Genomic DNA, 23,255 nt, shown 5'->3' with positions numbered 1-23,255 from the left:
CACCCCGGCAGTCCTACAATCTAAGCTTGATGCCCTCAATCTCACACAAATCATCAAGGAACCCACCAGGTACAACCCTAAATCCGTAAACATGGGCACCCTAATAGACATTATCCTAACCAACTTGCCCTCCAAATACACCTCTGCTGTCTTCAATCAAGATCTCAGCGATCACTGCCTCATTGCCTGTATCCGCCACGGGTCCGCGGCCAAACGACCACCCCTCATCACTGTCAAACGCTCCCTAAAACACTTCTGCGAGCAGGCCTTTCTAATCGACCTGGCCCGGGTACCCTGGAAGGATATTGACCTCATCCCGTCAGTTGAGGATGCCTGGTCATTCTTTAAAAGTTACTTCCTCACCATATTAGACAAGCATGCTCCGTTCAAAAAATGCAGAACCAAGAACAGATATAGCCCTTGGTTCACTCCAGACCTGACTGCCCTCGACCAGCACAAAAACATCCTGTGGCGAACTGCAATAGCATCGAAGAGCCCCCGCGATATGCAACTGTTCAGGGAAGTCAGGAACCAATACACGCAGTCAGTCAGGAAAGCAAAGGCCAGCTTTTTCAAGCAGAAATTTGCATCCTGTAGCTCTAACTCCAAAAAGTTCTGGGATACTGTAAAGTCCATGGAAAACAAGAGCACCTCCTCCCAGCTGCCCACTTCACTGAGGCTAGGTAACACGGTCACCACTGATAAGTCCATGATAATCGAAAACTTCAACAAACATTTCTCAATGGCTGGCCATGCCTTCCTCCTGGCGACTCCAACCTTGGCCAACAGCCCCGCCCCCCCCGCTGCTACTCGCCCAAGCCTCCCCAGCTTCTCCTTTACCCATATCCAGATAGCAGATGTTCTGAAAGAGCTGGAAAACCTGGACCCATACAAATCAGCTGGGCTTGACAATCTGGACCCCCTATTTCTGAAACTGTCCGCCGCCATTGTCGCACCCCCTATTACCAGCCTGTTCAACCTCTCCTTCGTATCATCTGAGATCCCCAAGGATTGGAAAGCTGCCGCGGTCATCCCCCTCTTCAAAGGGGGAGACACCCTGGACCCAAACTGTTACAGACCTATATCCATCCTGCCCTGCCTATCTAAGGTCTTCGAAAGCCAAGTCAACAAACAGATCACTGACCATCTCGAATCCCACCGTACCTTCTCCGCTGTGCAATCCGGTTTCCGAGCCGGTCACGGGTGCACCTCAGCCACGCTCAAGGTACTAAACGATGTCATAACCGCCATCGATAAAAGACATTACTGTGCAGCCGTCTTCATCGACCTGGCCAAGGCTTTCGACTCTGTCAATCACCATATTCTTATCGGCAGACTCAGTAGCCTCGGTTTTTCTAATGACTGCCTTGCCTGGTTCACCAACTACTTTGCAGACAGAGTTCAGTGTGTCAAATCGGAGGGCATGTTGTCCGGTCCTCTGGCAGTCTCTATGGGGGTACCACAGGGTTCAATTCTCGGGCCGACTCTTTTCTCTGTATATATCAATGATGTTGCTCTTGCTGCGGGCGATTCCCTGATCCACCTCTATGCAGACGACACCATTCTGTATACTTCCGGCCCTTCCTTGGACACTGTGCTATCTAACCTCCAAACGAGCTTCAATGCCATACAACACTCCTTCCGTGGCCTCCAACTGCTCTTAAACGCTAGTAAAACCAAATGCATGCTTTTCAACCGTTCGCTGCCTGCACCCGCACGCCCGACTAGCATCACCACCCTGGACGGTTCCGACCTAGAATATGTGGACATCTATAAGTACCTAGGTGTCTGGCTAGACTGCAAACTCTCCTTCCAGACTCATATCAAACATCTCCAATCCAAAATCAAATCTAGAGTCGGCTTTCTATTCCGCAACAAAGCCTCCTTCACTCACGCCGCCAAACTTACCCTAGTAAAACTGACTATCCTACCGATCCTCGACTTCGGCGATGTCATCTACAAAATAGCTTCCAATACTCTACTCAGCAAACTGGATGCAGTTTATCACAGTGCCATCCGTTTTGTTACTAAAGCACCTTATACGACCCACCACTGCGACCTGTATGCCCTAGTCGGCTGGCCCTCGCTACATGTTCGTCGTCAGACCCACTGGCTCCAGGTCATCTACAAGGCTATGCTAGGTAAAGTGCCGCCTTATCTCAGTTCACTGGTCACGATGGCTACACCCACCCGTAGCACGCGCTCCAGCAGGTGTATCTCACTGATCATCCCTAAAGCCAAAACCTCATTTGGACGCCTTTCCTTCCAGTTCTCTGCTGCCTGCGACTGGAACGAATTGCAAAAATCTCTGAAGTTGGAGACTTTTATCTCCCTCAACAACTTTAAAAATCTGCTATCCGAGCAGCTAACCGATCGCTGCAGCTGTACATAGTCCATCTGTAAACTACCCACCCAATTTACCTACCTCACCCCCCATACTGCTTTATTTATTTACTTTTCTGCTCTTTTGCACACCAGTATCTCTGCTAAATTGTAATTACTCGATTTATTGCCTACCTCATGCCTTTTGCACACATTGTATATAGATTGTATATAGATTCTCTTTTTTTTCTACCATGTTATTGACTTGTTTATTGTTTACTCCATGTGTAACTCTGTGTTGTTGTCTGTTCACACTGCTATGCTTTATCTTGGCCAGGTCGCAGTTGCAAATGAGAACTTGTTCTCAACTAGCCTACCTGGTTAAATAAAGGTGAAATAAAAATAAAAAAAAATAAAGGTTGGGGGGAGGGGAGAAATACAAATGAAAGGCCTCTCAGGTAACTGGTGGGTCACTCTCTGAGTGAGAGAGTGATGAGTCCGGAGTTTCAATCCTTGCTCTCAACTTGCGCCAGGTGGCGTGCTGCCCGGGAATAGGTCCTCTTCTCCGGTTCTTCTGAGGACCAGATCTCCCGGCCCAAGAAGAGAGCAGAGACGCTGCTCTTCAGCCGCACTTGCGTCATCGCCAACCGTGATGACCAGCTGTGTCTGATGTTCCGACAGGGTAACCTGAGGGAGAGCCACATGGCCATGAACAGTTGAGGAAGCAGCAGTTTGAAGTCATTGTCCTCCTGGAGGGATTGTGGAGGCCACTGGTGGGTCACACACTCTGTGTTCAGTTACGTAAGGAGGGAGGGAGGCGAAGGGAGGGCTGGGTGGGGAGTGACCCGTGGACAGTGTGGTTAGGCGCTGAGTATATGTTGTGGAAATTCTTACACCAGGACACTCAAAGTCAATATTAAATGAATCACTCTTTATTGTCAGCCAGCTGGAGAGGTCACAGTCAAACTTAGATGCATAAGTACCGGTCTGAAGGGAGCTCTCAACTCAATCCTTGCTCTCAACTTGCGCCAGGTGGCGTGCTGCCCGGGAATAGGTCCTCTTCTCCGGTTCTTCTGAGGACCAGATCTCCCGGCCCAAGAAGAGAGCAGAGACGCTGCTCTTCAGCCGCACTTGCGTCATCGCCAACCGTGATGACCAGCTGTGTCTGATGTTCCGACAGGGTAACCTGAGGGAGAGCCACATGGCCATGAACAGTTGAGGAAGTAGCAGTTTGAAGTCATTGTCCTCCTGGAGGGATTGTGGAGGCCACTGGTGGGTCACACACTCTGTGTTCAGTTACGGAAGGAGGGAGGGAGGCGAAGGGAGGGCTGGGTGGGGAGTGACCCGTGGACAGTGTGGTTAGGCGCTGAGTATATGTTGTGGAAATTCTTACACCAGGACACTCAAAGTCAATATTAAATGAATCACTCTTTATTGTCAGCCAGCTGGAGAGGTCACAGTCAAACTTAGATGCATAAGTACCGGTCTGAAGGGAGCTCTCAACTCAATCCTTGCTCTCAACTTGCGCCAGGTGGCGTGCTGCCCGGGAATAGGTCCTCTTCTCCGGTTCTTCTGAGGACCAGATCTCCCGGCCCAAGAAGAGAGCAGAGACGCTGCTCTTCAGCCGCACTTGCGTCATCGCCAACCGTGATGACCAGCTGTGTCTGATGTTCCGACAGGGTAACCTGAGGGAGAGCCACATGGCCATGAACAGTTGAGGAAGCAGCAGTTTGAAGTCATTGTCCTCCTGGAGGGATTGTGGAGGCCACTGGTGGGTCACACACTCTGTGTTCAGTTACGGAAGGAGGGAGGGAGGCGAAGGGAGGGCTGGGTGGGGAGTGACCCGTGGACAGTGTGGTTAGGCGCTGAGTATATGTTGTGGAAATTCTTACACCAGGACACTCAAAGTCAATATTAAATGAATCACTCTTTATTGTCAGCGAGGTCACAGTCAAACTTAGATGCATAAGTACCGGTCTGAAGGGAGCTCTCAACTCAATCCTTGCTCTCAACTTGCGCCAGGTGGCGTGCTGCCCGGGAATAGGTCCTCTTCTCCGGTTCTTCTGAGGACCAGATCTCCCGGCCCAAGAAGAGAGCAGAGACGCTGCTCTTCAGCCGCACTTGCGTCATCGCCAACCGTGATGACCAGCTGTGTCTGATGTTCCGACAGGGTAACCTGAGGGAGAGCCACATGGCCATGAACAGTTGAGGAAGCAGCAGTTTGAAGTCATTGTCCTCCTGGAGGGATTGTGGAGGCCACTGGTGGGTCACACACTCTGTGTTCAGTTACGGAAGGAGGGAGGGAGGCGAAGGGAGGGCTGGGTGGGGAGTGACCCGTGGACAGTGTGGTTAGGCGCTGAGTATATGTTGTGGAAATTCTTACACCAGGACACTCAAAGTCAATATTAAATGAATCACTCTTTATTGTCAGCAAGCTGGAGAGGTCACAGTCAAACTTAGATGCATAAGTACCGGTCTGAAGGGAGCTCTAAAAGGACGTTCCTTACATAGAGCCTTCTATACTGCCATCTAAACCTACATAAACATGATTTATTGGATCGGTTCACACATGTGACTGGCTCTGTCTCTATCTTAACTTAAAGAACATATTCTGGGCGTTCTGCCAGATGTTCCCTTGGAGGGGGCCCTCCCCCTCTTCTCTTGACCAGATACAGGCAGGAACCAATGATTGTTTATGAGTGTCACGCCCTGACGTTAGTTCCTTTTTTTATTTTTATTTTTACCCCCTTTTTTCCCCAATTTTCGTGGTATCCAATCGCTAGTAATTACTATCTTGTCTCATCGCTACAACTCCCGTACGGGCTCGGGAGAGACAAAGGTCGAAAGCCATGCGTCCTCCGAAGCACAACCCAACCAAGCCGCACTGCTTCTTAACACAGCGCGCCTCCAACCCGGAAGCCAGCCGCACCAATGTGTCGGAGGAAACACCGTGCACCTGGCCCCCTTGGTTAGCGCGCACTGCGCCTGGCCCGCCACAGGAGTCGCTGGAGCGCGATGAGACAAGGATATCCCTACCGGCCAAACCCTCCCTAATCCGGACGACGCTAGGCCAATTGTGCGTCGCCCCATGGACCTCCCGGTCGCGGCCGGCTGCGACAGAGCCTGGGCGCAAACCCAGAGACTCTGGTGGCGCAGCTAGCGCTGCGATGCAGTGCCCTAGACCACTGCGCCATCCGGGAGGCCCTCCTTAGTTCCTTTTTTATGTCTATATTTTGGTTTGGTCAGGGCGTGAGTTGGGGTGGGCATTCTATGTTTTGTTCTATGTTGTCCTTTTCTATGTGTTTGGCCGGGTGTGGTTCTCAATCAGAGGCAGCTGTCTATCGTTGTCTCTGATTGAGAACCATACTTAGGTAGCCTGTTCCCACCTGTGTTTGTGTGTAGTTGTTTTGTGTTGTGTCACCTTTCAGGACTGTTTCGATTTTCGTTGTTTCACCTTGTGATTTTGTATTTCGTGTTCAATTATATTAAATTAACATGGACACTTACCACGCTGCGTTTTGGTCTCCTCCATTAGACTATCGTGACAATGAGACCAAAGATAAGATGCACAAAGTCAATTTCATTCACAAGATTCCATCCTTTTATCACTTGTGTGATTAACAATAATTACATTTAAAAGTAAGCATTTAGATTTGAGCTTCTATCAAAAGGAGGTTCTATAAAATTATATCATAAATCATAATAAAGCTAAAATGTACAATCAAGAAGTTATAACCAACGTGTGTGAGTATATAAAAAAATACATACACAAGGAATCTGTAGATTCAGAGGTGAACAACTCTCAATGCTATCCATTGTTTCCATACCTCTTTCCACCATCTGGTTGGATTGACCGATGTTTTTCACTAATTGTCCCTGGGACATCAACCTAGTCAAGATATAAAAGCCTATTGTTTAACAATTCTGCAAAGACCTTGATCATCAGCTCTATGTTCCACATAATGTAAAACAGATTAAGGGTTTAGATGACCTTACCCTCAACTTAAAAGAAAATAAACTTCAATCATTACTTATCGTCTGCATCTACAAGGGGGAAATGGGAGGTCATCCAGAGTTAGTAGCTCATTAGTTTCACCATTCTCTGGAGGAGCAGAAAACAACATAATAACAGTTGAAATCTTACCAGTCAGAGAGGCACAAATTGCCTTACAGCATGTTAATAACACAATTAAGCAAACTAAACAAAAAACACACACTGCACTGGGCAATTTGGGATCCCCAATTTACAAACAGGGATTCAAACCAAGTTGCAAGCGTCCAATCTGGTTTTGAAGAATTATTCTTAGCAACAGTGGCAATGTATTTGGCAAAATCAGTCACATTTGAAAAGTGATCTGGGACAAAAGTACAACATTCATCACCAATGATTGCACAAGTGCCCCCTTGACCTGCCAAAATATAGTCAAGGGCCTAATAATGTTTGATGGCAGACCCCACCTGGGTATGATCTCTCTCACGAGTGCTTTCACCACATGTGACTGGCTCTGTCTCTATCTTAACTTAAAGAACACATTCTGGGCGTTCTTCCAGATGTTCCCCTGGGGGGGGCCCTCCCCCTCCTCTCCCCCTCCTCTCAGACACAGGCAGGAACCAAGGATTGTTTATGACACCAAAGATAAGATGCACAAAGTCCATTTCATTCACTACATATACATGGCCTATTCTGGATGGGGGACTGAAGCACTGACTCAGAGCTAGAATATGACATTTATTAATTTAAACTTGTATTTAACCTGCACTCATTGAGATTTGAAATCTCTTTATGAAGAGTGTCCTGGCCAAGATAGGCAGCACCAAGTCATTACACAATTACAGACAGACAACATGAAAGACTACAGGTAATCTAGTTAAAACCATAGAAATCACAGGATTATAACAAAATCATAAAACAGCAAATTTAAAACATTGACAGGTCAAGTAATCAGCCTTAGAGTAGGGACATAAATGTTTAGTCTAAAATGCATGCATACATACATGTTTCACGTAAAGAGATCAAGGGTTGAGGAAATAGGGAATGTTTTTCCTAAACAAATGGTATTTAGGTAACAGAACTTTTCAGTTTGAGAAACAAGTAAGAAACTAAATCGCTGTAATTATGTTGCAGCTTTGGCACGTACAGCGCAATAAACACTTGCTGTGGTGTCTGTTTGCTGCAGCAGGGAGGAGAGAGAGACTCGCTGTCTTAATTATTTTATCAAACAGTGTGCTTAAAGCGTCAGACAAGCTCGATGCATGTAAACTCAGCAAAAAAAGAAACTTCCTCTAACTGTCAACTGCGTTTATTTTCAGCAAACTTAACATGTGTAAATATTTGTATGAACATAACAGGATTCGACAACTGAAACATAAACTGAACAAATTCCGCAGACACGTGACTAACAGAAATTGAATAATGTGTCCCTGAACAAAGGGGGGGTCAAAATTAAAAGTAACAGTCAGTATCTGGTGTGGCCACCAGCTGCATTAAGTACTGCAGTGCATCTCCTCATAAACTGCACCAGATTTGCCAGTTCTTGCTGTGAGATGTTACCCCACTCTTCCATCAAGGCACCTGCAAGTTCCCGGACATTTCTGGGGGGAATGGCCCTAGCCCTCACCCTCCGATCCAACAGGTTCCAGACGTGCTCAATGGGATTGAGATCCGGGCACTTCCTGGCCATGGCAGAACACTGACATTCCTGTCTTGCAGGGAATCACGCACAGAACGAGCAGTATGGCTGGTGGCATTGTCATGCTGGAGGGTCATGTCAGGATGAGCCTGCAGGAAGGGTACCACATGAGGGAGAAGGATGTCTTCCCTGTAACGCACAGCATTGAGATTGCTTGCAATGACAACAAGCTCAGTCTGATGATGCCCTGACACACCGCCCCAGACCATGACGGACCCTCCACCTCTAGACCATGACGGACCCTCCACCTCTAAATCGATCCCGCTCCAGAGTACAGGCCTCGGTGTAACGCTCATTCCTTCGATGATAAACGCAAATCCGACCACCACCCCTGGTGAGACAAAACCGCGACTCATCAGTGAAGAGCACTTTTTGCCAGTCCTGTCTGGTCCAGCGACGGTGGGTTTGTGCCCATAGGCGACATTGTTGCCGGTGGTGGGGTTTGGACTTGATAGCAGTAAGACAACTGAACGGACACACAAACAATCAATGCTTTCTGGGTAATATCTATAAATCACTCAAAACCTGACAATTAAAAGTCCTAACAAAGTTAATTTTTTTAAACCCAGAGGTGTTCTAGAAAACAACATCAGCCAACCACGAAACAGTTACCTGGGGAGGGCAGTCCCCGGAACAGTTGATAAGGGGATATGTTTTAATTATGTTTTTTTGTGAAGACTTACAGAAAACGTTTGACCTCTGTCATTGCCAACAAAGAGTATATAACAAAGTATTGAGATAAAATTTTGTTATTGACCAAATACTTATTTTCCACCATAATTTGCAAATAAATTCATAAAAAATCCTACAATGTGATTTTCTGGATTTTTTTTTCTCATTTTGTCTGTCATAGTTGAAGTGTACCTATGATGAAAATTACAGGCCTCTCAAATGTATTACATTTGTGTGTTATGCTGTGTTACTCACACCTTACTCTTCTCTCTCTCCATTCCTCTTCCCCCTCCTTTCCCTCCTCAGAGGCCTGGAGGGCAGTGATCGACTGTGTCCAGGAGGCGCGGGCGGGGGCCAGGCTTAGGCAGCTGTCCTTCTCTGGGATGACAGGTGCCCGTATGCTGGGCCTGCTCCACGACACAGTGGTCTTCCTGGTGGAGCAGCTCCAGGGGGCCCGCCGCTGCCATAGCCACGTCTTCCGCTTCTTTAAACAGATCAGCCAAGGAGGACCTGCCTGTCAACCCCTCTGGATGTGCCCACTCTGAGGTCTACCTCAGGTCAGTGTCCCGGTGTTCTGTCCACTACAGGGGCCCTGGAAGTTAAATATAGAAATGACAAGGGGAGTCATTATTTTGGAATGTAATTCGTAAATTGAGTCCGAGTTATCTAACAGATTCATCTTACATATTTTGAAAACATTTTAACCAATACTTCCTAGGTATCATGAGTCGTAGCTTAGAAGTTTAATAAATAAAAATGTGTTCTTTTGGAAGTTTCAGAGAAATTGTACATCACCACAAGTGTAATGGTGGGAACCGGTATTACTTTGTCCTTACCTTGCAGTTGGTCAACCCATACCACTGTCTAGAAAATGTCTGGAGAATCTAGGTTTTCCCCTCTGTAGGTGGTTTTCAACTTCAAAGTGGAAGCTAGTCTCTCTGTGTAGAGTATTGGTGAAATGTATGTTTTGAATGTAGACATCTGTCAGGTTTAGAGGAACAAATGCTGTGTCTGTTGTGTTTCTATGTGAGGGTCATCTCCACCTCCCACAGTCTGCGTAAATTAGAAATAAGACCTGTATGACGTCTATGCTGCTCCATTCATTAACATATGAAGAGTGTGTGGGTGATGTCCACATCCCAAATTCTATACCAATGCTCGGGGAAAAAACAATGATAAAGAAAGTCAAGCCTGCATACTGTAAAATGTAACGTAACACCTTGTTCCTGTCTTCTCTAACAGGAAGACCACCTTCGACATGTTCAACTTCCTGGCTTCCCAGCACCGCCAGCTGCCTGACATCAACCCCTACGATGAGGAAGAGGATGAAGTCCCACTCAAATCCACAAGGTCAGATTACAGAGTTATTGTATGCCGGGCATCGCAAAGGAAGCCAGCTAAATGCTAACATCTTAAAAAAGGAAGCTTTGGCTTAAATACTGCAGGAGCTAGTCCATGAAAGATCTTGTCTAGCAGAACATTCTTAGAAGGTGTTGTACATGGCCGCAAGTGTTGTTCCTTCAAAAAACAACTTTCACATTAACAAATGATCAATTTATAAGTTGGTAGACATAACATATCAATGTTCTCATTCAGACTTATGAGTAACAAAGGAGCTGTACAACTACAGGTTTACATAATCGTTTTTATAGCTGTAACTAATTCACTATTGAAATGTTGTCCATTTCTGTATTTGTAACTCCCCTAAAGTCATCTTTGTGGTTGGACTAAACCATTCCGTCATGTCTGCAACTACCTCCTCCTAACAAGCAATGTTAAAAATATGTTCTCACCTCTTGTGTCTGAGTCTCTAGTGACTCATTTCTCGAGAGTTAAACGTGAAAGGTCAGAAGCACATCGTCATCTTCTCTGCTTATCCCTTTTCTCCTAGACGTGCCACTAGCTTGGAGCTCCCCATGGCCATGCGCTTCAGACATCTAGAGAGGACATCTAAGGAGGCTGTAGGCGTGTACAGGTCAGCACACAACTAGTCCTCGTCCCCCCTGAGGCACTGAGGTCAAAGCCAATACTATGGACAGAGCCTGTGACTATGATCATGATTCTGGGCTAAAGAGCTCATGTGTTTCTCAGTGGGGTGCCAACTGACCCCACAATAGATCATTTGCAGTCTGTCTGGACAGGAAGCCGTCACTGCGGTTTCTACAGCTATCACAGCAAACTAGGAACTGAGGCATGGTTTATATTTCCTGCCTCTCCCTTTTCTGCTATTATGTTATTCTGCTACAAAATGAGTAACATGAATTCCCACTGACTCAGGATCAGATAATAAATAATAAAAAAAATAATGTGATCATCGCATCCTTTTAATTGCCAAGGAGATTAGCTATGGAAACTGTTGTTCGTACTTGAGCCTCTTTTGACATCTCTCTGGTGTAGGTCTGCTATCCACGGTCGAGGTCTGTTCTGCAAGAGGAACATCGATGCTCAGGAGATGGTCATTGAGTATGCCGGCATCGTCATTCGCTCAGTGCTCACAGACAAGCGGGAGAAGTACTACGATGGCAAGGTGAGATCAATCAGTTCAGAGTGTGGTTGAGACGACATAAGCCCTATGGTTTGTCCCAACGAAACCTTAGTTGGTGGACCTTTTTAAAATCCACTAATTGTGGGCTTGAATGAATAAATGTTATTGATACCAACATAATACATGTTAAACTAAAACTAAGTCCCCTGTCTCTTTTCCCTCCTTCCTCCACAGGGTATCGGCTGCTACATGTTCCGTATCGATGACTTTGACGTGGTGGACGCCACCATGCACGGCAATGCGGCACGCTTCATCAACCACTCGTGCGAGCCCAACTGCTACTCGCGCGTCATCAACGTGGAGGGCCAGAAGCACATCGTCATCTTCGCCCTGCGCAAGATCTACCGGGGTGAGGAGCTCACCTACGACTACAAGTTCCCCATCGAAGACCCAGCAAGCAAGCTCAACTGCAACTGCGGGGCCCGGAAATGCAGACGCTTCCTCAACTAGGGGCAGGAGGAGGACGTGGTACTGCCACAGTCTCTGCAGGGGGAACAAGGCACTACGGGAGGGGCTGAGAGCAGAGGCAACAGGGGAAGACAGAGGTTAAAAGCCTTAAATTAAGGTTTTACTGGGTTGGGAGGTGGGGGAGGAGAAAATACAGGAAAGGATGAGGCACTACGAAGAGACTGGAAGAGGAACCAAGGCCAGGAGATGGGGAGCAAGAGGGAAGAGGAGCGCCACACAGGGACATGCATCCATAAGCTCACATTGACTTCTAACCAATATGCACTTGCCAGAGGTTGGACAAGTTCACCACAGGAGAGGGTGGAAGTAGCTACCGTTATAGTGTGGGTTTTTTCCCTTGAGAACAGGATACTGAACCCTGCAGACATCTGTTGTGGTTATGCTGGTTCTATGTTGCATGGAGGTATTTTCCTTGACGCCCTAATGTCAAGCCCTTTCTGTTGAAATAAGGGTGGAGCAGAAAAGCTAGACTTGGACATATTCTTTATCTTTTTTTGTCAGGGGGCGGGGGTAGATTTTTAATTGACACCTATAATCATGTTGGCTCCATCCTATCTAGGTGATCCCTTGGCCATATCTTTACTTGATCCTGTAATCATAGTTTTATTTATTTGAAATTATATTTCACAGTGCTCATCATGCGTCAGGTTGTACATATTTGCTTTCCGTTGACTGTTCAGAGAACCATGGTGCTAGATATGATGGGCAATAGGCTTGGAGGCTCCTGGGTCAGAGACCCTGCAAATAATAACTATTTTTCTATCCATTCTCCACTCCCCTCTCACACAGACCGGGGAAGGGACCTCCATTATGTTCAGTTAAACGGTTAGATAACGGTTAGTGTCACCCTTATAGAGTTTGCTGCAGCTAAATCATATCTTTAAGAACTTTCCCTTCACCATTTTTGTATGTAGCAAACACTACCCAATCCAAGAGTGACGAGTTTAGCTGGAAACTTCAGTGCATCTTTTTTTATTTTAAATATATTTTATTACTATCATGGCAAATTCTGATTACCTTTGCAATAATATTAGGCCTACGACTTTGCTGCATTACAGTTGCGCGTCTTTAGTGAACTAACAAAATCCAGACTCCATATTTCTTCGACATTCAGTGGAGTTAACAAAGAACTGACTTCTCTCTCTGACATTCTCCGCAATCCAAGGGTGGAAGGGTGGAACACTGTCCAAGTTACACCACTAAGAGATGCGTTATAAACTCTATATATTCCCGACTGTGTGGACTGACAGCACCCCTGAGATCTCAAGCATAGCATTAGGCCAGTACTGTACTGTGTTGCTCCGTAGGATGGCTTTAAGAGAGAATCATGTCTTGGTGTAAAACCTAGATAGGGAGAGAATGCACTCAGCACCTTAACGTTTGCTGTCGTACAACTTTAGACAACGCTGTCAGTTCAGTCAGACATATTAGGAAATCAAATGTACACACTGTGGTTCACATCTTTACAGTGAGAGATTGCTTGAGCTCTAAAATAGCTGTATTTATTCATGTTTCTGTTCAGATTTTGGACTGGTGAAACTAGCTTTGCTTAGTGTAAATGGTGGTGGTCTTGTGGGAAATCTTCCTCCCCTCATTTCCTCTTTTTGTTTACTTTGTTTCCTCTTTTATTTGAACCTTGATGTTTGAGGAAAGTTGCGTATTACATTTCAGTCTTTACACAAGACATTGTTCTAAAGCAGGTCTTTTTTAATTGTTTTTGATTTTATTTCTTTGTTCTGGTATAATTTTCATGGAGAAAGTACAGCAGGCCTTAGTATCGGCAGGCCTTATAACAGGAGAATAGCAAGCATTCGAGTCCATGCTATTCTTCCCATCTGCGTACTACAGAGAACCCTTCAAGCTAGAGATAATAATCTAAAGGAAATGAGTTCTGTCCTTTTTGGAATTTAATACACAGTAAGGAAGAGCTTAAGCCCGCCTGCCTGCGCGACCAATCAGTGAGATGGAGCCTATATTCCCATGTGTCAATCATCTAACACCCTTAGCAGAGTTTGCCATTAACAGGATGCATCTGGATTTCAGGGATACGGCTATCCTTAACCTAGCTTCCCTTTCTGCTTAAAACCGGAAATGGGAACACCTCTCAGAGCAGAAAGTTTCTCTATACCCACTCCACTCCCCAACCTCTTGCCAGGATTCTACCTCAGTTGTTCTGACAGATGTTAAAGAATACTAATGCAAAAAAAGGATGATGATGATAATATAATAAGAGTAACTTGGTTTTAATGTCCTGCAGAGCTGGCCTGTGTGTTCAATGAAGCATGCAAAGCACTAGTTGGAAACCTGAAGTTACCATGACGATCTCTCCCAGAACTGGTTCAGAAAGCTGTATGTTCTATATGGTAGGGTTATTTTAAAGTATAACAAAGTGTAAAAGACATAAGAAAATGTGTGAACTTGTCTTTGTTACCTTGTACAAATAAACCCTGAGTTTGTAAATAATTGAATACATATTTCTAAACCCGTTTAATTTTTCTATGCACTTTTTTTATTTATAATGTTATTTGCTTAATAAAGATGTTAAGATGTTTGAACAAATCAGACTTGGTCATTTGAAAATGTAATGAAACAAATGCTGATATGACATTTATATAACATGCAATGTATAAGTACAGCAATATCAGTGGTTGGTGATAATACATTTGACAATCGATGATAATGATTGTGTGAGGGCCAGGTTGGGAACTTAACACTTGTTCTGAGCACCTGAAATGTACTATGCCATCTGACACACATCAAACCAGTTTCCTTGATCTGATTTCTTGTGAGGATGATGTTGTATTTTTTTTTTTTTTTTTTTTTTTTTTTTTTCACCTTTAACCAGGTAGGCAAGTTGAGAACAAGTTCTCATTTACTATTGCGACCTGGCCAAGATAAAGCAAAGCAGTTCGACACATACAACAACACAGAGTTACACATGGAGTAAAACAAACATACAGTCAATAATACAGTAGAAAAATAAGTCTATATACAATGTGAGCAAATGAGGTGAGATAAGGGAGGTAAAGGCAAAAAAAAGGCCATGGTGGCAAAGTAAATACAATATAGCAAGTAAAATACTGGAATGGTAGATTTGCAGTGGAAGAATGTGCAAAGTAGAGATAGAAATAATTGGGTGCAAAAGAGCTAAATATATAAATACAGTAGTGGGAGAAGTAGTTGTTTGGGCTAAATTATAGATGGGCTATGTACAGGTGCAGTAATCTGTGAGCTGCTCTGACAGCTGGTGCTTAAAGCTAGTGAGGGAGATAAGTGTTTCCAGTTTGAGATTTTTGTAGTTCATTCCAGTCATTGGCAGCAGAGAACTGGAAGGAGAGGTGGCCAAAGGAAGAATTGGTTTTGGGGGTGACCAGAGAGATAAATATGCTGGAGCAGGTCCTACAGGTGGGTGCTGCTATGGTGACCAGCGAGCTGAGATAAGGGGGTACTTTACCTAGCAGGGTCTTGTAGATGACCTGGAGCCAGTGGGTTTGGCGACGAGTATGAAGCGAGAGCCAGCCAACGAGAGCGTACAGGTCGCAGTGGTGGGTAGTATATGGGGCTTTGGTGACAAAACGGATGGCACTGTGATAGACTGCATCCAATTTATTGAGTAGGGTATTGGAGGCTATTTTGTAAATGACATTGCCGAAGTCGAGGATCGGTAGGATGGTCAGTTTTACAAGGGTATGTTTGGCAGCATGAGTGAAGGATGCTTTGTTGCAAAATAGGAAGCCATTTCTAGATTTAACTCTGGAAGGAGAGTTTACAGTCTAACCAGACACCTAGGTATTTGTAGTTGTCCACATATTCTAAGTCAGAACCGTCCAGAGTAGTGATGTTGGACGGGCGGGCAGGTGCAGGCAGCGATCGATTGAAGAGCATGCATTTAGTTTTACTTGTATACACTGATACTGACACTTCTATACACTGATCTTTATAGGAAACATCTTGATCGTAACAGTTTGAGGGCTGATAGCTGTCACCCGCTTCCCATTACATACAGTTAGCCCTACAGCCAATTCTGTCGCATCAAAAACATGGCTGAGATGCAAAAAAAATTCAAGGGGAGAGGGTACAAAAATGGTCAGATTAATACTGCCATTGAGAAAATCAAAAACAAATATTTATGCAGGGACACTGAAAGTCAATCTTAAATGAATAATAGTTTATTTGTCAGCGCGCTGGAAAGGTTCCAACCAACTCATTGCACTATAGTACACACGTCTGTCAGGAAAAACTCTTGCCGGGGCAGTCCCAACAGTTGTCTTATATACGGCTATACACAGACTAGTTAGAATAATTCATTAATCATTACCATTTTGTTTCATCCATGTGACTGACCAATACTGTTTCATAACGTGACAGACCAACACCTCACGAGGCTTCTTTCTCTAAACTGAGACCTTGAAACTGAGATATTTTGTTTGTTCTCAAAACACGATCTGGGCTTACTGCCTACTTACTGCAGTTACTGATAGGTGTGACTTATACAGTCAGCCACTTGCATGAACACAGAAATTGGTTTATAGAACAGCACATGTATAGAACACAGAAATTAGTTAAGAAAAGCACAAACATTAAAATGTCCCTTAATCTCTTTCAAGGACAGTCTCGCAAAAATAAGCATTCTTGCGTCTTCACTACCTGCTATTTAAAGTCCTCTGAACAAATTAAGGGAATCGTTCACAAACATTGCCACATTCTAAGATCCGATGACCGTATTGGTAATGTGTTTTCGGACCCTCCCTTGGTCGTATTCTTGCGGGACAGAAATCTCAATTGGTAAACTGATTTATCCCTGCACAATGTCTATTTGCACCTCCACCGGATGGAAATTACAAATGTAACGGCTGCACTCAATGCAATGTCACTTACAAATGTAGATCCTTTAAACACCCCCAAACAGGGAAACAGATCCCAATCAAAGGTGTTATGTATCTTAACTTGTCCTTGTGGTAAAATGATCTGGGTAAAACCAAGAGTGAATTAAAAGTGCAAATTGTAGTACCATTAGGTGCAAAAACTCGACGTACCCAGTTGCGGCCCACTTTTTGGAAGTGAACCACTCGATTTCATCCCTACGTTATATCGGCATCGAAGACGTCACCCTCCCTTATTGTTAAAACGAGAGGCTGCCCGGATCTTTAATTTAAAGACCCTTGCTCCCCTCGGGCTCAACGTAGACTTTGATCTGAAGCCATTATTGTGATTATTGTGATTTTGCTATTCATTATAAATGTTTGTAGGCCTATGTAGCAAAATGTTATCTATGATTGTATGCTATCCATTCATGTTTTTTGTATGTTCTATTTATATCTCAAAATTAACCAATGATGTCAAGCCACACCCGGTCATGATTACAGACACCTGTGTGTGTCCTTTGACACTATAAAAACGAGTGACCTGCAGTGTTAGTCGTTATACCCTGATGAAGACAGCTTGTCTGTCAAAACGTTGGTTATTAAGTTATTACATTATTCCATCTGAGCTCCTGGAGTGTGTGGCTCTCCGTTTTCAGGACACCGGGGTTAAAACTTCTTAAGGCTAGGGGGCAGTATTTTGACGTCCGGATGAAAAGCGTGCCCAAAGTAAACTGCCTGTTACTCAGGCCCAGAAGCAAGGATATGCATATAACTGATAGATTTGGATAGAAAACACTCTAAAGTTTCTAAAACTGTTAAAATAATGTCTGTGAGTATAACAGAACTGAGAAATACAGACTCCCAAAGCAGGACTTTTTCCACTTTCTACAATAAGACACATTTTGAAGAGCACCACCTTAATTGGCAACCCTGATGTGTCTGTCATTGAAAGAATGCTTTTTTCCCCCACAAACGAAAATGTCTAAGTTTGTTTTATGATGCTGTAAGGTCCTTTTCTGCTGTTGACACACAGAGGGTGAAACAAGTGCGGGAGAAAGAATTGTCTGTTACTATTGACGAAGAGATGTGGGAGGACATTTGGAGATATGCAAAAACAATATCTATATGTAATCGTACTAGAGCTATCCAGTTAAGAATAATACACAGATTGCATATATCCCCAAATCGCAGACATGCCTTTATCCCCTCTTCCTCTTCTCCTCAGTGTCTTAAATGTAAAACTGATACAGGCACCGTAACACATTGTTTATGGTCATGTTCCAAAATACAAAGATGCTGTTCTGGTGTTCTGCAAGAATTTGAAAAGATCCCAGGGGTCGATCTAGAATTGGACCCAGTTTCTTTACTGGTAGGTGACCCTAGCAGACATGTTACTTCTGTGGGTAAGAGGAGGCTTTACAACATCCTTACTTTCACAGCAAGAAAAAACATCTTCTTACAGTGGATTAGTGATAAGGTTCCTTCTATCAAAGATTGGCATAAGATGCTATTTGAATGGGTGCCACTGGAATATCTGACTTGTACATTGCATTCTAAAACAGATCAGTTCTAAAAAGTATGGGAACCGTATCTAAATTATCTAGAACCTGAGGTATCAGATATTGTGCTGCAAGGGTTCTCTTAGAATGGTGGTGATCTATTTATTTCAGACATTGTACGTTCCATGTGTTGAACCTAACTTCTTGGTTTAAACTGAGCTTTTGTGTTTAATTTCTATTTGTATATTTGTTTAAAATGTATGTATTGAATGATGGGGATGAAGTGAGAGAAGCGCCGAGCGGGGAGAGGAAGATTGTATGTATATATGTATGCAGGAACGTGTAAGTGAGTGCTGTTTTTTGCTTTGTCTTTGTATCTCTTAATATGGATGAAAATTGTGAAATTCCAATATTAATGCTGTTACAAAAAAAGATGGGCCCTTTACTTATGACTTAAACAGATCACTTTACCCCCCCCCCCCCCCCCCTTAATAACCTATTACTGCAGTGGGCTAAATGATGGGCACACAGTGTTTCTTGGTAGTCTTAAACAAATCTACAGTGAAACAAAGGTGTACACTTCACACACATAGTTATGGACTTAAAAAAGAAGACACCAGTAACATGTCAGATATAGTTTAAATGTATTAATTTTTGAGTTTGCAACACAATATGCCACTTTAAATACATCACAGAAGACTGAAATGTAACAAAATGCCTACTGAGCTGTACACTGAGATGCTCAGTTGGTCAATATGCCCCTCGAGTGATTCCCCAACATCTTGTTAACATGTGCCCCAAAAATGGAGCAGATATCTTATACCAATCATTCTTTATAGACATTTGTCTTTAACAAGGCCTAGGAGGCCCCTATAGTGTCCAAAAATCTCTCCAAAATGTCAAATGTTTTAAGCATCTGTCACGTTCCTGACCTGTTTTCTGTTAGTTTTGTATGTGTTAGTTGGTCAGGACGTGAGTTTGGGTGGGCAGTCTATGTTTTCTGTTTCTATGTTGGTTTAAAGGGTGACCTGATATGGCTCTCAATTAAAGGCAGGTGGTTTTCATTTCCTCTGATTGAGAGTCATATTAAGGTAGGTGTTTTCACACTGTTTGTTTGTGGGTGGTTGTCTCCTGTGTCTGTGTAAGTGTATGTTGCGCCACACGGGACTGTTTTCGGTTTTGTTTGTTCGTTCGTTTTATGTAGTCAGTTTGCCTGTTCATGAGTTCTTCGTGTTTAATGTAAGTTCGTCGTCCAGGTCTGTCTACGTCGTTTATTGTTTTGTAGTTTATTAAAGTGTTGTCGTGTTTTCCGTTTTGTAAATAAATATTATGTCGAATCGCAAAGCTGCATTTTGGTTCAATCCCTGCTCCTCCTCTTCGGATGAAGAGGAGGAGGAAAGCCGTTACAGAACCACCCACCAAATTACCAGAACCAAGCAGTGTGACTACGAGCAGCGACCAAACAATCAGGACTCGTGGACTTGGGAAGAAGTCTTGGAGGGAAAAGGACACTGGGCACATATTGGGGAATATCGCCGCGCTCGTGAGGAGATGGAGGCAGCGAGAGCCCAAGAGCGGTGGTATGAGGAGGCAGCAAGGAGACGTGGCTGGAAGCCGGAGAATAAAGCTCAAGACCGGAGATATGAAGGTACGCGGCTAGCAAGGAAGCCCGAGAAGAAACCCCAAAAATTTCTTGGGGGGGGGCTAAGAGGTAGTGGGCCAAGGGCAGGTAGGAGACCTGCGCCCACTTCCCAGGCTAACCGTGGAGAGCGGGAGTACGGGCAGACACCGTGTTACGCAGTAGAGCGCACGGTGTCTCCTGTACGTGTGCATAGCCCGGTGCGGGTTATTCCACCTCCCCGCACTGGTAGGGCTAGATTGAGCGTTGAGCCGGATGTCATGAAGCCGGCCCTACATATCTGGCCACCAGTACGTCTCCTCGGGCCGGCTTACATGGCACCAGCCTTACGCATGGTGTCCCCGGTTCGCCTACATAGCCCGGTGCGGGTTATTCCACCTCCCCGCACTGGTCGGGCGACGGGGAGCATTCAACCAGGTAAGGTTGGGCAGGCTCAATGCTCAAGGGAGCCAGTACGCCTGCACGGTCCGGTATTTCCGGCGCCACCTCCCCGCCCCAGCCCAGTACCACCAGTGCCTACACTACGCACCAGGCTTCCAGTGCGTCTCCAGAGCCCTGTTCCTCCTCCACGCACTCTCCCTATGGTGCGTGTCTCCAGCCCAGTGCCTCCAGTTCCGGCACCACGCACTAAGCCACCTGTGCGTCTCCAGAGCCCTGTACACACTGTTCCTTCTCCCCGTACTCGTCCTGATGTGCGTGCCCTCAGCCCGGTGCCACCAGTGCCGGTACCACGCACCAGGCCTATAGTGCGCTTCGAGAGGTCAGTGTGCCCTGTCCCTGCTCCCCGCACTAGGCTTGAAGTGCGTGTCTCCAGTCCGGTGCCTCCAGTTCCGGCACCACGCACCAGGCCTACAGTGCGTCTCAGCCGGCCAGAGTCTGCCGTCTGCCCAACGGCGCCTGAACTGTCCGTCTGCCAAGCGCCGCATGAACTGCCCGTCTGTATTGAGCCTTCAAAGCCGCCCGTCTGCCATGAGCCTGCAAAGCCGCCCGTCTGCCATGAGCCTACAGAGCCTTCCGCCAGACAGGAGCCGCTAGAGCCTTCCGCCAGACAGGAGCAGCCAAAGCCTTCCGCCAGACAGGATCAGCCAGAGCCATCCGTCTCCGCAGCGCCATCTGAGCCATCCGTCTCCTCAGCGCCATCTGAGCCATCCGTCTCCCCAGCGCCGTCTGAGCCATCCGTCTCCCCAGCGCCGTCTGAGCCATCCGTCTGTCCCGAGCCATTAGAGCCGCCCGTCTGTCCCGAGCCGTCAGAGCCGTTAGTCAGTCAGGAGCCGCTAGAGCCATTCGTCAGTCAGGATCTGCCAGAGCCGCCAACCAGACAGGATCTGCCAGAGCCGCCAACCAGACAGGATCTGCCAGAGCCGCCAACCAGACAGGATCTGCCAGAGCCGCCAGCGAGCCATGAGCGTCCAGAGCCGTCAGCCAGCCATGAGCGTCCAGAGCCGTCAGCCAGCCATGAGCGTCCAGAGCCGTCAGCCAGCCATGAGCGTCCAGAGCCGTCAGCCAGCCATGAGCGTCCAGAGCCGTCAGCCAGCCATGAGCGTCCAGAGCCGTCAGCCAGCCATGAGCGTCCAGAGCCGTCAGCCAGCCATGAGCGTCCAGAGCCGTCAGCCAGTCATGAGCTGCCCCTCAGCCCAGAGCGGCCATTTATCCAGAACTGCCCCTCAGTCCAGAGCTGTCTCTCTGTCCGGAGCTGCCCTTCAGTCCGGAGTTGCCCCTCTATCCTGAGCTACCTCTCTATCCTGACCTACCTCTCTGTCCTGTGCTATATCTCTGTCCTGAGCTACCTTATCCCGGTGCTGCCCCTTGTCCCGGTGCTGCCCCTTATATTAAGGTTACCATTAAAATTAAGTGGGTGTAAGATGAGGGTGGTCATTCTAAGGGGGAGACGTAAGCTGGGATTGACTATGGTGGGGTGGGGACCTCGCCCAGAGCCTGAGCCACCACCGTGGTCAGATGCCCACCCAGACCCTCCCCTAGACTTTGTGCTGGTGCGCCCGGAGTTCGCACCTTGAGGGGGGGGTTATGTCACGTTCCTGACCTGTTTTCTGTTAGTTTTGTATGTGTTAGTTGGTCAGGACGTGAGTTTGGGTGGGCAGTCTATGTTTTCTGTTTCTATGTTGGTTTAAAGGGTGACCTGATATGGCTCTCAATTAAAGGCAGGTGGTTTTCATTTCCTCTGATTGAGAGTCATATTAAGGTAGGTGTTTTCACACTGTTTGTTTGTGGGTGGTTGTCTCCTGTGTCTGTGTAAGTGTATGTTGCGCCACACGGGACTGTTTTCGGTTTTGTTTGTTCGTTCGTTTTATGTAGTCAGTTTGCCTGTTCATGCGTTCTTCGTGTTTAATGTAAGTTCTTACGTCCAGGTCTGTCTACGTCGTTTATTGTTTTGTAGTTTATTAAAGTGTTGTCGTGTTTTCCGTTTTGTAAATAAATATTATGTCGAATCGCAAAGCTGCATTTTGGTTCAATCCCTGCTCCTCCTCTTCGGATGAAGAGGAGGAGGAAAGCCGTTACAGCATCTTTATTTTCATGCTTATAACTTGTCAAAAAGTATTTTTATGACCACGTTAAGAGACAACTGCAAAATTATCAGTTTCTCTGGTTTTACTATGTATACGTATGTGTTTGGGTAACATGAACATTTTTGCTTTATTCTATGAACTGCTCTCCACCAGTCTTACATATTGATGTTGGGTAACTTTATGCCACTCCTGGCGCAAAAATTCAAGCAGCCCGGCTTTGTTTGATTGATGGCTTGTGACCATCCATCTTCCTCTTGATCACATTCCAGAGGTTATCAATGGGATTCAGGTCTGGAGATTGGGCTGGCCATGACAGGGTCTTGATCTGGTGGTCTGGCTGTGTGCCATGGAACATTGTCCTGCTGGAAAAACCAATCCTCAGAGTTGGGGGACATTGTCAGAGCAGAAGGAAGTAAGTTTTCTTCCAGGACAACCTTGTACGTGGCTTGATTCATGCGTCCTCACAAAGACAAATCTGCCCGATTCCAGCCTTGTTGAAGCATCCCCAGATCATCACTGATCCTCCACCAAATTTCACAGTGGGTGCGAGACCTGGAGAGACCTACAAGCCAGTGTCTCGCACCCACTGTGAAATTTGGTGGAGGATTGGTTGGAACAACAGTTGGCACAACGTTGACTCCCCTTGGTTCTCATCAACTGCACTGACGCACTCATGTCACTGTCTGAGTGACGGCTACAGTCTGAGCACTGAGACTGCTGCACAGCTTGAACAGCACTGGAAGCATGTGGCTGTGCCTCAGTGATCTTAGTTGCACAGTGAGGTGCTGATTCCAATTGGGAAACAGTTTTTGCTAAAGTCAGATCATCATCTTCAAGGAGAAGCCTCTCCACAGAGTGAGCTTGAGGTTCTTTCAATAAACTGGTGCCTGATCATTTAATCTCTAAAATAAACCAACTGACATGATTTCCCTAGCCCTTTAAGATCACTAACGTACTGTGTCTCTGACTCACCCACATGCTGTGTGCGGTGCCGAAAAGGCAGTCTCTTCAGAAGCACAATCTTCGCGAA

General features: G+C 45.9%; 1 protein-coding gene across 1 annotated transcript; it reads left to right on the top strand.

Annotated features, from left to right (window-relative positions):
• The first annotated feature begins 6,759 nt into the window (after positions 1-6,759).
• Positions 6,760-14,256, top strand: LOC120047221 (histone-lysine N-methyltransferase 2B-like). The gene is given in 7 exon segments (XM_038992750.1): positions 6,760-6,784; positions 8,991-9,177; positions 9,179-9,241; positions 9,927-10,034; positions 10,576-10,659; positions 11,082-11,211; positions 11,404-14,256. Coding segments are annotated over 7 exon segments (873 nt in total). The 3' UTR covers positions 11,680-14,256.
• The last annotated feature ends 8,999 nt before the right edge of the window (positions 14,257-23,255 follow it).

The sequence above is a fragment of the Salvelinus namaycush genome, chromosome 5, assembly GCF_016432855.1.
Source record: "Salvelinus namaycush isolate Seneca chromosome 5, SaNama_1.0, whole genome shotgun sequence".
Lineage (NCBI taxonomy): Eukaryota > Metazoa > Chordata > Actinopteri > Salmoniformes > Salmonidae > Salvelinus > Salvelinus namaycush.
The sequence above is the reverse complement of the archived record's forward strand: the minus strand, read 5'-3'. Positions and strand labels throughout refer to the sequence as shown.